Genomic DNA, 14,765 nt, shown 5'->3' on the forward strand with positions numbered 1-14,765 from the left:
TTAACAGTGTTTGACAATAAACAGTAACAGAGGTGTCCAGTGTTCTCAGTGGGATGATGATCACATTTTGAAGACTTTGCATTGCTTGTTACCCAGTACTGAAAGTAACCCTTATATAAGAACATCTAAATATTATCCCTGTATAGCTAAAGGAATGCTAGAGTTGTGTGTAAGCTGTAGTAGTTGCTGGGGTGTCCCTTGAGGAGGACTGAGAGGTTGATAGTGTCACTGAGATGCTGTACTGGGTGGTACCCGGAGAACTGGTGCTGCTATTCAAACTGGCATGTGATGGGCGGTGAAGCCAAGACTCTTTATCAGTTCCCTGCCAATCCATCCACTCTTACATATGTACAGCAAGATGTAGCTGACCAGTGGAAGCTACATCTCTCCTCTTGTATGCATATCTAGCAATATGTATGGGAAGGCCATGATAAACGACTCTAGTCTTGTGTAATATTATAAACAGGGTGCTCAGGCTACTTTCTTACAGACATTCAAAGTGGCAAGTTTTAAAGAAGTATAGGAAAGAAGCTCTCAATTTGTGGTATGTTTCCCATCAAATATTTATTTCTGAAGCTATTTGTCCAATATTTCACAAAAATACAAGGTGTCTTTATATTTTTGCTTAGATTATTTCCAGGGTCTTATCTGCTGCTGTTCATCCATAGCTCTCAACATGCTTTCTCTACAGAGTAGGAAAATCCCCATTCTACAGATGGAGAAGGACCCTAAAAACTGTCCTTGGAGGTTTTTAAGACCCGGCTAGACAAAGCGTTGTCTGGGATGATCTAATTGTGGATGGTTTTGCGTTGAGCAGGGAGTTGGACTAGATGGGACCTCCTGAGGTCCCTTCCAACCCTCATTTTCTATGAGTCTAGGTTCGTATGTGGTGGCAGAGTGGTGAAAACATCTTGCTAAGGCTCCAGAGGCTCAAGTTTGAGCCCTGCTCCAGGCTAATGCTGATGGCTGCCCCCAATGAATCCAGCTTTAATTGGGTATCTGATCATTCAGGCCACTGGCTGTAGAAGCTGGTCTGCCTTAATCACCCTGACCCAGGCTTGAGACGATTAAGGGGACCTTGAGGGGATCTTTAGCTTTGCCTTTTCTCTTAGTTTTTCCATCTGTCAAAAAAAAATAGAGATAAAGAGAGGCCAAGTGACTTGACCAAGTTTAAGGTACAAAGGTGGTTAGCTGTCTTAGCATGAAGTTAGGCAGAAGGAAGGTCCAAGGTAGTGGCAGAGCAGGAATGGACCTGAGAGGTCCTAGGTCGGAAATTGATGCTTTATCCACTAGGCAACATTGCTTCCAGGTAAAAACACAATGGGAGTTAAATAGTTTTTGAGAATCCCTCTAAGATCTCATTTGAATCTGCATCTTCCTAAAATGCCGTTTTAAAGTGTTGCTCTGTATCAAATGCTTAAGACAAAGTATGCAGGTAGTCCATGCAGACATCAGTGGGGCTGCTGGTGTACTTGTACCAAAACATGTGCTTAACCATTTTGCTTAAAGCAAAAGCATGTGAGTTGGCATCCAAAATGACAAATTTGGTGGTTATGGCTCATATCTTTCTGGTTTGTCTTTCCACATAGACCAAGTTACTAAGATAGACCTTAAATTTAGAACAGGGAGGCACCACAGATAATGCACGTGTTACTTGTTCACACTGTAAGTACCTGAATCTCTTCAGACATTGATAACAGTAAAAACACTTGATGGTCTCCTCCCCTGGGGAACAAATTATCTCTTCTTGTTATTTGTAGGTGGTTTCTGTATATGGTCTTTGTCTTCCTGCTGGGAGCCATTTGTACCCGGGAGTCACTCCGCTATGACTTCATGATTGCAGAAAAGGTACCTCTTCAAATTTTAAAATAACTCAGTCCATTATAGAAATGGTCCACATTGTATTATTTAAAGCTGGTTTTGAAGTCCAAGGGATTTAGATTGACATTCACTGGGATTTCAGTATCATAGACTCCTTTGAAAAATCTCATCCTAAGCTTCCTCTGCATGATTGATAGGAATATCTTGTATTTTCTGTCATGCCCATTAAGATTGAATCTGGCATAATCCCATCACTATCTCTTTAAGAACCAAAATATAATAATACTGCTTTTGACAAATGCTGTACTGTATTCAGAGTATGTGGTTTCATCAGTGGAAACATAAAGCAAATTGAAGTCTCTAAAAATCACATTGCTCATCTTTACTAAGTTGAATGAAGCTTACATTTTCATGTCTAGTGCAGCGCAATTGCAACGCAAGTAAAAGGATTATTATTAAATGCTTGATGTTCCACACTGAAGTAGATTTGTAGTGTTCTTCTGTTCAATGGACCTTGTCATTGAAGCTCTTTTTAAAAAAAATAAAATAAAACAGCGTGTTTCTCTGTCTAATATTAAATGGAAGTAAAATACTTCTCCACAAAGTAGCTAATATCATAATATCATGCTTTCTCCAACATGATATGCTCACTGTAATTTGACAATGTTTAATTGTATTAAATTAGTTAGATGTGCTTTACATTTATTTAATCTCTCTTAACTAAATTGTAACCTGTCATATCTGTTTGAACACATCTCCTGTCTCATTTTCCCACCAGGGGAATGTAGCCCTAGATTTTTTCCTGTAATGTGTTATGAAAAAAAATATTTCAGATTTTATTCTGAAATACTAGTGTTAAAGTGGTTTTATAGTACTTATCTAAGTCAGAAATCATAATCACATTTCAGGGAGGAAGCAGAATGATTGTACATTTGCCAGTTTAATTCACTACCTTTTTTGTAGAAATGTGACAGTCTTTTTGTACATGAAAAGCACTAACTAACTGATACTTTTAATGAACAAGTAGAAAAGGAGAAATGTAATTTTGCTAACCTGAGAAAAGGAAGCAGAAAAAATATCCGTGGAAAAGAGTTTGAAGCCATAAGCATACATCATAAAGAAATAAGAAATATGAAAAACAATCTCAATCTTCTTTCCCCCTTATGCACTATGAACTGAAAGGACAAAAGATATATCAAAGCACAGCTTGTTACAATTACTATAAGTAGCGTGTTGTTTTACTGGTCTTCTGCAGAGGGAGAATTATCACAAATCAAAAAGTGCAAACTGTCCATTTCTGACAGGAATGGCTGTTTTTCTTCCTAGAATATATACGTGCTGACATTTTAAGCATGCAAAATAGGATACCAAGTAATTTCATTTCAAAGGTGATTTAATGGGCTTGACGTGCCAAATTCTTGTGAAGTATTTGTGCTCTTTAAACTTTTGCCAGGCTCTATGAAAAGACCTTTTCCCCTTAGCCCTGAGTGGAATGTCAAGTAGTACATTTAAATGCAAGCATTTTGGGTGACTGAAATGTTATGCAAAGCTTGACACAATCAATTGTTTGTCTTAAGTATTTTTTTTTAAAAATAGGACCAATATATTGTTCTTTCTGTTTATAGCATTCCCAAATCGACAGGGACTGGTTGTTTCCATAATGAAAACCGATGCTGACTTATTTGTTTCTCTTAAGCTTTGTCCATCTGCAACTTAGTGCATATTCTTGGGATAAGGATGGTGTGTATGTGAATAAAAGAGAGGAGGTCTGAGTTTTCAAAGCACACACATTTTACATGACTGCTCCAAATGCCATGAACTGCATATTTTTGGTCCGGTCTCCTTTATGCTGCAAGCTGCTTTCATAAACAAGAAAAAGGCTGATGTGTCTTCAGGTTTCTTTTTAAAAAATGTAAATGTCCCTGCTCATTAGGCATTGTACCGGCTGACATTTACAACCTCGGGAATAAATGCTCACTAATCTGAGGCATATACTGTATGTATTTAAATTTGTTGCTTCTGAGATGAAAGATGGTCACGTGGGTTAGATAGCCTGGGATTCAGGAGACCTGGGTCCAGCTCCTTGTTCTGCCACAGGCTTCCCATGTGAACTTGTGCAAGTCGCTTTAGATCCTGCTCCCATGTAGAAAATGAGGATAACATTTCTTTACCCCGCTGAGCTGTTGGAAAGATAAATAAATGTAACACTGAGAAGCACCTCCTATACTATAATAGGGGCCAATGTAAGTGCCTTAGGCTGATGGACAGATTTGGGATTCGTTTCTTGGAAGACAAGTATTATAAAGAAATAGCCTGGGATACCTGCTACTTGCAGATGCATCTCAAGATGCCCAGACAAGCTCTGATACGACCTGCTGTTTTGACCGCCCCCCATTTTGGAAATAACCCCATCTCTGGCCACCAAACTCTGCAATTCAGGCAGTTCTCAACCTATTTTCACCTCCATCCAACCTCGGTAGTTCAGGGTCCTCAAATTCAGTGGTGCTCTGGAAATCCCCTTCCTTTCAAGTCTGAGAATATCCTAATAACGAGGTGCATCTGGTGTTGGGCTCAAGATCCTTACATCAGGGTAAGCATTGCCTGTTGTCTCCTTGAGGGGATGTGGGTTGCTTGTTTTGCATCAGTCCCACTAAGCCAGGTGAGTTTAAAACAGTGCATTTCCCTACTTCACGTGAAAGGGATGCATAGTGAAGTGGTTGGGTATGCTGAATAGTCTGGGAGACAGAGGAGAAGTAGTGACATGTAACCTCTGTAGTTGATTAAGAACTGGTGATTATTAGCAAGAAGGATGGTGGCTGCAAGGTGAATGGTCCTGCAGAAAATAGCTGGAGGACAATGCTATTCAAAATCCGGGGTAGAAAGAGACCATTAATCCAGCACTTTGTGGCTCTTGGTTCATGGCTTATTCCTGTGCAGACAGTCTTCAAGCACATGGAAAGGGCCCTGTTTATTAAGCTCAAGCACTGGGCATAGAGCTGCCTGAGATGCCAGCTGGGAACTGCTGTGGTCTTGTTGCAGCGGATTAATTTGTCCAGGGTGCTGCATGTGAGTGTGTGTGGGCCTAAGATGGATCTGTGTGTCAGAAATGTTCCCATTGATTTTACTTTCTGTCTGATGGACTTGCCCAGGTAGAAGCCAACGTGCTGACTAGGAGTGACAGTGGAAGGCAGGTTTTGTCAAATCGGACTGGCAGCTTGTGAGGTCCGTCTCGCTGTCCTACAGCATGGCTGATTCATGTGTCGGTGAAGCTGGGGGAGTTGCTCGGTGAGCCTCAGAGGCAATGAGACTTTCATGTGGACGTTGGAATAAAATCAAAAGCAGCTGCTTGGAAGAAGCAGTATGTGAAGACCAAAATCTCTCTAGGACCACCCGCATCTTAGCCTTGACATTTTGATCATTGTTTTTGGGGTTCACCATGAACCCCCTTGCTTTGCATGGCTTTTGGACCCTTTGGATGTCTAGGCTGTATCTGAGTGTCTGTGAAGTTGAGTGAATCCTTTCTCCAATACAGGGATGTTGACCCCACCATAGCTTATACCTGGGGCTGGATGAGTTTGACACCTCTGCTTAAGCACATAACAGTGACTTCTGAGCTTTTTTCCATTAGCTTCACACTGGCCTGATTAGGACTGTACTCATCCAGTTAGCTGTTGTCATTTTTCACTGGACACAACCTATTGGCCTTTCTCCATGGAGCACAGGGTGGCTTTGCAATCCTACAGCAAAATGTCATGGCTCTGTCCTTGGTTCTCATTAGGTCTCATGTGCTAACAACATGCCATTTTTCCATAAGTCGTGGAATTTCTCGAGGGTTCGGCTATCATGGGGATAAGAAGCTGAATACAGACATAGTGATATCAGCCCTCAGCAAGCACTAAGCCGGCTCTTCAGCCTACACACATTCTTTCTCGTCCTTGTCACTGTAGAAATTTAAGACCCAACATCTTATTTCTATCCAATTTTGAGGGAAGGAAATTTGTAGCTCCAGTGTCTTGAGATGACATTGTTCAAATGCCCCAAAGGTTTTGCCAAGGTCCTCCATCAAAGACAGGGAAAAGGTGGATATCCCTGATATTTTCACATGCAAAACCCTCCCGCCCACAGCATACGGAAAAATCTCATGGAAAAGACATTTGAAACCATCTCCATATATCACAGAGGTACAGGAAAGGGCAAACACCATTTCCTCTTGCTTTGTAGTCCATCATTAAGATTTGATAAACCCTTAACTTGTATGTTGAAAAATACTGACAATGGGCTTGACACATTTTTCCAGAGAGAAATGAAAACCTTTCTGTTTCCCTTTTGCATGTGCTAACCACAAGCCCATCCATCCTCTGACTGTCAGCATGTTTCTGGATAACCAGAACTTTATTCTGTGCAGGCTCACAACGGCTGTGTCTAGTCTTTCTTGCAAGGCACAATATCTGCACAGGTAATTTGTGTAATTAAATCATAGAGAAAAATTGTGCCGTGGAGTTGGCTGGAGTGTTTTTGTGCCCTTTTAACACAGGCTTATAAAGTGTTACAAGACTGGGATCCTGTCTCAGCTGGGGTCTCTTGTGTTACCATACTACAAAATAGTAGGACTAAAAGATGTCTCTGCTTCAGCGACAGATATGTATGAGCATTGGAATTGGGATAATGGCAGACTGGCAGGTTTTAAATACAATAATATTCCCAGTTAAGTACTTTCGCTTTAAGGGTTTTTATGCTTTATGTTCTTTTCACTTAAGGAAATTACTTTCATATTTAAGACAGGAAAATATTGTCATAGTATTACATCCCTTGGAACATATTTTTGAGATCTCATTTATTGAAATGGCAGCACTGAATTGGTTTAAATGTGGATTTTTTTCACTATCAGTTTTTCCCTATGGGACCAAAGGGTTTGTCTTTGTCTTCCTGTTTTGGATGGTTAGAGCGCTGTGCAGTTTTTCCTGTACAATGCTCTCTGTATATAAGTGTGCTCTCCTGAAATAAACTCACTTCCAGTTACTTAAGCGGAACTTAATATCTGCCTTTTCGCTGCTCCAAGTGGCACAGCTTTCTGGATGTGAGCTTATCAACTAGCTCCCAGTCAGTACAGCGTGTTCAACATTGAATTGCTGTTACAGGATCATTTTACTGTATTATTGGTTTACACTCACAATTCAGAGCATGTTGTGTTGCTGCTTTCTAACAGCTGGGTCTGTTAAAATTGCATAGACTTACAAAATTGGTTCAGTTCATTATCTTGAACAATCCTGTGTTAAAAATCGTTGTTAAATTCTTTGTTAAAAACAAAACAAAAACAAAAGTTTTCTCTTTGCCTTTTTCAGGTGTCCCTGGTGGGTTTCTTGTTTTTGCTGGGGTTGTATATCTCATCCTTAGCATCCTGCATGGGCGGTCTGTATGGAGCACCCCGAATTCTGCAGTGCATCGCCCAGGAAAAAGTGATACCTATCCTCGCATTTCTTGGACACGGGGTTAGTGAGCAGTGATACAGAATTAGCTGCATGTCCTGTACACCAAAACAATGTCCTCACTACATCTGTTATGGCTGATATATGGTCATTAAATACTGGGTGGGGAGGGCTTGTGATTAAGCTTATCGGGGATCATGGAAATAGCAGTGAAATATTTTGCTTTGTCAAAACTATATCATGCAACTGTTCTCTCTGTACCCACAGCAAGAGCCCTCAGTCAGGTCACCCCCGTCTCTCAATCTGCTTGCTGTAAATTTTTCATCTCTGCTTTCCCCAACATCCATGTTGCTCCTCATAGTTCATGCAAAATAAGGTTTGTTCTGGCCCAGTCAGCTACTCTTTGAATCCCTCCAGTGACCACCTCTTCTTCATGGCATCAAGTTGAAGCCCCCTGTCCTTGCCTTCAAGAGCCTGTGTAACTCCTTTCTTTCCTAACTTCATGATCCTGTCTTTGATTTTGTGGTCCCTGCCTCCTGTCTCTCAGAGATGTCCTCAAAAGTACCCCGGTTGTCCCCCCATCAGTCTCTTGCCTGCCCATGGAAAACTGATTTGAAAGACCCTTACCCTCAGGCCTTTCTTTGGGTTCCACTTCTTTTATGTTACCCTCTCTAAATGAGCCAATACGTTTGATTAATTATTAGCATATACGTTTTTATTATTATTTTAAAAATAATTTTTATTTTTAATTTTTATTAGTAATTATTCATTATATATATTTTAATATGGCAAAGATATGTTTTCATGCTGAAAATAATATTCTGTCATGCCGAATACGACCTTGATTCAGCAAAGGATTCATGCACGTTCTAACCCCTTCCAAGCCAATGAGTGCTTGGGATCCTTGCAGAATTGGGTCATAGCTTCTGTCTTCTCATAAAATTTCCCAATATGAACTCCTTTGCGCTGGCAAAGTGCCACTAGAGGAAGTGCTTTAAAAACAGGCGAGAAAGATATCCTTCCTCCATGCCTTATACCCATCACTTTGAGAAGTGACTCTTGATTTGGTTCGTGGACCAAGCAGTTAATAAATTTACTTGACCCTAATGCATTCCACCCCTGTTCTTTACTACAATGATTTAAACATCATTGTGGTTCGCCAAATCCTTGTTGATATGGAAGATATTATTATTTTCTCTAGATTTAACTCTTAAGCCATAGGCATCCCAAGACTCTGCCATCTGTTCCCAACCCAGTAAGTCTTCCTAATATTTAAGATGCTTTCTGAGAACACCATTCCTTTGTACTTAAGATGCTTTTCTCATATTGTTGTAAAAACATGTGAGGTCCAGAACTTATTACTCTTGTCTTACAAATAAGTATGGAGGAAATAGAAATAGTTTCCACTTGTGGGTTTGTCAAAGAGTCACATGCAGTAGAAGGAACTACAGAATGGAAAATATTTGAAGGGACATATCTTGTGCTACTTTTGGTGCAAATGGACTGCAGTGTTGTACCTTCTACATTAGAGGTATCTTCACGTGATCAGCATGGCTTTCAGTTACAGGCAAAAGCCCGAGTTATGCCAGCATATTTTTAAAAACTTTTACTTTAGTTCATTTTTTGTTTATGTACTCAAAGATATTATTAAAGCAGTTCTTCCATGATTTAGAGTCCTAGTCCATTTGACTTACTAAGGTCTCAGAGAAGAGATTTGCCAAGCTGCAAATGCTGTGTATGTACCTGGCTCTTATTGGAAGTCCATAGGAATTAGGCACCTAATTGCTATTTGAAAATGCCCCATTAAATTGCTGCAACTGTCAGAAGTTTAGAACCACAACTTACTTTTCACTATTTGCTCTTTCACTTGTGCATTTCATTCAGGATGAGCAATGGGATTCACTAGCGGACTCATAACTAGGCACCCTCAGGTCTGCTGTAGTGTTTCTAGTACTGCAGGTACATTTCTGAAGGCCTCCAAAAAAACCTTGCTTTTCTTTTATTTAAAATAGTCAGGAAGTCTTTTCAAATCATACAGGAATTAAGTAGGAAGTTAAAAAGACTTTTTAAGCCATCTCATGCAGCACTCAGCCAACGCAATATTGTTCTTGACAGCATCTTGTCCAGTCTGGTTTCCAGTGTTGCAGCAGCTGAGTCTTCCTCTCCCTCCCTTTACAGACTCTCCTGTATCCTAATAAATTTTATAGTCTATCATCTGTGAACCTAAAATCTGTTCCCATGCAAAGTCCCATTTGGCACCTTGTACATTTGGGCTAAATTGGCTACATTTTCCCCCCCACTAATTTAATTTTTCCTGTACTCCTATACCCTTCTAATAATTCTTCTTCCTTTTCTGCTATTTCCATTCTTCTGATAATGAAACTTCTGTAATATCTCCTTTCAGGCTTTAGTGCTTGCTTCACCAAAGCAGTGTCCTAGGTATTAGTATGAGCATTAGATAAGAGAGGCTTCATTTCCTCGTCATAGTCTCTTCACCCATGCAGAGCTCCGTATGACTAGGGCTAGCTCTGTTTCTGGTACCTAAACAAGGTCATTTAAAGAGTTTAATTGCCTGTGTTGAAGCTCCTTTAAAACTAGCTTAGATGTCTCTAAACTACTCTGCAGTATGTTCATACCCTTGGGCAGAATCTGAAAGATTTAGATGGACAGATGAGGGCCATTATCTGGGTTGATCAGTAAGGTAGCAAGGACAGTCTGAGTAGAAAATTAAGAGCTCTGTTTCAATCACGTTGAGCCTGCTTTAAGAGCTTTGTGTCGGCCACGTTTAGCTTGCACTGACAGCTGGCCCTCCAAAAGAGATGTCAGAAAGATACGCAGAGATTTTAGTTTCTCCAGAAGGATACAGAAGTAGAGAGAGATTTTTGAGTCCACTGCATAAAGATGGTAACTAGGGACCACTGTAATTCAGGCTCTGGCAGGGGGGAAAGCGGGCTCTCTGCAGGTTCACCAAAGCCATTTTCAGGGATTTTTCAAGGTGGGCTCTCCTATGCCTCGGGCTGATGGCTGTTGAACAGCGGCACACAGGCTGTTCTTCAGCTGTTTTAAGAAAGTAAAGCTCACCACTTATTAAACAATAATTTCTAAGTAAAGCTCATGTGGGGTTTCCACAATGTTTCTGGGGCTCTGCTGCCTTTCTTCTCCATGCTTTGGTAAGCTTTTTTTTTTTTAAAAATTTCCCTGCCCTCCCTCCCCCCAATGGTTTTAGGCCATTTCTCGCCAAATTAGTTTTCTGAGGCTTCAAGGGCAGTGCTAAATTTCAGGCTTTCCTTTGAAATCCCCTGAAGCCCAAATGACAGTAGTCCCTAATGATAACTGAATTTGTGTTACGTGGGTGAGATCATCAAGAGAGGATGTGTAGGGGGAAGGGAGGAGACAAAAGGTCAAGCGATGGGATCCCTGCAGAAAGCCAGAAAGGGAACGAGGAGAATCCTGTGAGTGATGCAGTGAAGGGGAGTAGGCGGAGATCCAGGGGATGGCAGAGTCTTGGAAGCCAAGGCAGGAAGAAGAGCATAGTTGATTATGTTGAAGGTAGTTGGTAGGTCAAGGAGAAAGGGGATAGAGTAATGGCTCTGGGAGGAGGTCATCAAGGACTTTATCATGAGTAGTTTCATTTGCGTGCAAGAGGTCATGGGTTTCCGTCAGGTCTTCAGTTTCAATTTGAGTTTGGTTCCCATGGAGAAAGTAGCCTTGTGAGGTTCCCTATCCCTTGTGGGTTGTCATTTCCTAGACTGCATGTAAGGAGATACTCATCCTGTGCTACATCTTCACTAGGGACTTCATGTGGAATGTCATTTGATTTTTAACCAGCCACAAAGATGTGCTTTGGACCATGCCTGACTGGTTAGCATGGACAACGACAAGTCACGTTCAGTGTCTGTCTAATTACAGATAAACCTTACACCATAAGGATTTCCTCAGTGTTTGTTCTGATCAGTACCGGCCAGTAGCGCCATATCAGCAAACTCTTTTTCTTGATCGTTTTTAAACACAAATTTCTTAATGAAGATGAAGCTCAGGAGTTGAGCTGGTTTCTTTACATTTTGCACATAATCACCCAGAATAGAGCTTTTTGCAGGCCAGATTATGCCCATATCAATGACTTTTTCAGTTTTGAGTGGGGTTGCAGAGGCATGGAGGGGGCTAGAAATACTGAAGGACATGTCCAAGACAGTGGAAGGGTGTGCACATTAGACCTGGGATTAAAGTTCAAACCTTGCTAGCTTGGACCTTTATTTTGCAACCCGGATGCACTTTGCTTTGTGTCTTTATCCCATCCTCTTCCCACCTCCTACCGCACCCCAAATTAAAAGAATAAAGTACTACTTTTTGTGGCCGCCTGCCTTCCTGACTGCAGCCTGGCATCATTTGTTGCTTTTCCTGAAACACACCCTTCAACATCCTTGACTGCTTAACCTCTTGCCTGCTGCTTTCCTCTCAGTGTTAGCCCAGATGCAACTTTATCAGGGAGGGAGAAATGCTCAGCGCGGAGTCCTGTAGTATTGCTATGGCCAAAGGCCTGGCCAGGTATAAAATGGCATCCACCCTTCCAACTCTTGCTTGACTTCAGCTAACAGTTAAAACCTTTGTTCTGATTTTGTTCCAGATAGCAGCCTACAGCAAGTCGTTTAATTGGTACCAATGTGTTTTCTTGCATGGCTCTGCAATTGGAAAGGCATGATTAACTATAATTAGAAGTGTTTGTCTCTGAATCAGTGCCCAAACATCCAGTAATCCTTTTAATACTTGGGTGGGAGGTTATCACTGCATTATCATTCTGTTTCATGGACAAGGAAAATGAGAGAGGTGAAGCTTGTTCAGGGCCACACAGCGAATCAGTGTCAGAGGTCAGATTGAAGTTCAAGTGTTTCTGAATTCTAGGCCTTTGCTTAATCCACTAGACTACATATTTGTGCATGTGTTTCTGGACTAGCCAGGTGCCAAGAAAATTGCCTAAACATTGCCTACCTGTAGCTAATCCTCTGCCAGGGTTGACTGTGTGTGTCACCTTCACTTTGAAGTTGATGATATCTGTGAATATGTATTCAAATCCATTTGTTGGTTTACCAAACAGAAAGGACCTAATAAGACACCAGTGGCTGCAATTTGCTTAACGAGTCTCATCACCATGGCTTTTGTCTTCGTTGGGCAAGTGAACGTCCTTGCTCCCATAGTCACCATCAATTTCATGTTAACATACATTGCTGTGGATTATTCCTATTTCTCAGTCTCCATGAGTTACAGCCTTCAGCAGAAGTCCAGGAGGACCCAAAAGGAGACTTTGAGGTCCGCCCATTGTTCCCAGCCTTTAATATTTAACAAACCTTCCAGGTATGGGTCAGATGGAATAGTCCAAAGCAGGACAGATGGCACCTTGCTAGAATTCACAAAAGATATGGACCAGCTCTTTAAACCTTTTAATAAAGACGTGGGGACTCGGAAAGAAGAAGAAGAGAAGGATAAGGATGTAAGCCAAAAGGTCAAGCCAAAAAAGATAAAGAAACCAGCAAAACAAACGTTGCAAGATAGCTTTCTCCTGGATCTTGATCATCATGTTTCCCCTGCTCACGACTGCGATTCTAAATCACTGGAGCTGAGTGAGGAACCTCAGCAGAGCTTTGCCGAGCAGGATCAGCCGTGCGAACCGAGTCCGTGTTTGTCGCCAGCTCGGGAGCCCAAGCAAAAGCGTGATGATGAGCTCATGGAATATGGAGACGAGCTTTTTAATGAGATGCAGGATCCCCACAATCAGAAAGTGGAAGGTAAAGATTACAAGTGCGGAGACGGACATCTGTGTTTTCACGAGGGAATGCTTAATAATCTCTGTCCTGCTGGTGCTTTTCTGTAAGCATGCTAGAGGCTAGCATTATATGAGGCTGTCATTCTGTGATTCATAGCGATGATATCTTTTATTATAGGTAAGGATAGAGTTCATTATAATGAATCACAGGAGAGGTTCCAATCTAATTTGCCTGTGGAAGATTATTTGCTAGAAAACAGGCCAGATTTATATAGAGTTGTAGGGTTGCTTAATGTATATTCATTCTGAAAATGCCTTCTTAACGCTGCACATTAAAAAATCTTGCAGCACATCCTAAGGTTTGTTTTCATCTGGATGCTGGATGGGATGGTGGGGGGAAAGGGGTAAAGGGATATGAGCGTAAAACCTGGTGTATCAAAATGTAATTATCCCCACACTGCGCAGGGAGCCATAATTAATCATGTCATCTGGGCAGTTAAGCATCTACGTTTTTTTATGTTGTAGACCTTGACATTTAATGCTTTGTTTCGAGCTGTTCATCTGAGGGTCTGGGTGGCGTTAGGAGCATCGATTCATTAAGCTTCACAAACACTAGTGAGCTAGTTAAGTGTTTTCTCCTTTGTATGTCTGAAGAAACCAAAGCACAGAGAGGTAATGACTTGTCCAAGGTCACAGGGTAAGACAGTAGCCTGTCTGGATGTAGAACTAAAGTTTTTAATGCAACTTGGATTTATATTTTGTCTTCATTTAACCAGATGCGATAGAAAAGGTAAAAAGGTTGTAAGTTGGAGTAACCTAGTTCTTTCTGGCTGTGCTTGAACACTGGGTCTGTGCCGCAAGGATTCTGTTCTTTATTCCATCCCACAGATACAAACGGAAAGCAACAAAATCAAGAGCTAGAAATACAGAGGATGCCCGAGTCCTTCTACTCCAGACTTTGCAATCGCTGGGTTTCTTTGGCTGGTGTAAGTCACTTTCCTTTTCTGTGTGTGTGCTTTAGGATAATAGAAAATGGAAAGAAATCGCAAATCAATGCAATAAAACACATGTGTAATAAAACACATCAAACCCAGCATCCCAAGTCACCAAGCTGTGCTTTAACTGGAGGACTGAGATAAATGATATTTGAATGAACAGCTTTTGGGTTTCGTTGCGGCTTTGCCACACACCCTGAGCATAGCACAGTTCATCGTGGCACTGTCCTGGGAAGATCCTGGAAACAAAATTGACTTGCGCTGCATGCACGTGTTCAGATTGTCGTCTGGGGCTATCAGGGTTGTCGTTGCTGTTATCCTCATCAGGAGGGCATGTAGTCCATCCACCTTGGCTTTTAGGATAGTCTTCCTAATATCCTACCTCAATCCCCCTTGTTGCAGTAAGAACCCATTAATCTGCGTCCTGTTCCCCATAGACATAGAGAACAGTTGCTTTATAGCAACCTTTTTGGTATTTGAAAAATGTTATAAAAAGCCAACACTCCCTGCCCTCTCCTGTCTTCTCATTTCAAGATTAAATAATTCCAATTCTTCCTGCCTTAACTTTATTTTGGTTGCTTTCCACTGGACCCTTTCCAAGAGGTCTGTGTCTATTTAAGTGTGGTGCCAAAAACTGGTCTCGGTACTCCAGGTGTGGCCTCGCCAGTACTGAACTCAAGTGGAAGATCACTTCCCTTCAGGTGCAGGCAACACTCCTGTTAATACGCCCCAGTATATTGTTGGCTTTTTTTGCAAATGTATTTA

The 14,765-nt window shown here is 41.4% G+C and overlaps 1 protein-coding gene across 3 annotated transcripts in view; it reads left to right on the forward strand.

Annotated features, from left to right (window-relative positions):
- Positions 1-14,765, forward strand: part of SLC12A8 (solute carrier family 12 member 8) — a 91,736-nt gene that overhangs the window by 66,190 nt on the left and 10,781 nt on the right. For all 3 annotated transcript variants that reach the window (XM_090045969.1, XM_090045972.1, XM_090045971.1), the window contains exons 8-11: positions 1,761-1,848; positions 7,164-7,310; positions 12,340-13,027; positions 13,894-13,991. In XM_090045969.1, the coding sequence (XP_089902095.1) occupies positions 1,761-1,848; positions 7,164-7,310; positions 12,340-13,027; positions 13,894-13,991 (1,021 nt within the window). The remainder of the gene's footprint in view (positions 1-1,760; positions 1,849-7,163; positions 7,311-12,339; positions 13,028-13,893; positions 13,992-14,765) is intronic.

This window comes from Crocodylus siamensis, chromosome 4 (assembly GCF_052110815.1).
Source record: "Crocodylus siamensis isolate JL-2025a chromosome 4, ASM5211081v1, whole genome shotgun sequence".
In the NCBI taxonomy this organism is placed as follows: Eukaryota; Metazoa; Chordata; order Crocodylia; family Crocodylidae; genus Crocodylus; species Crocodylus siamensis.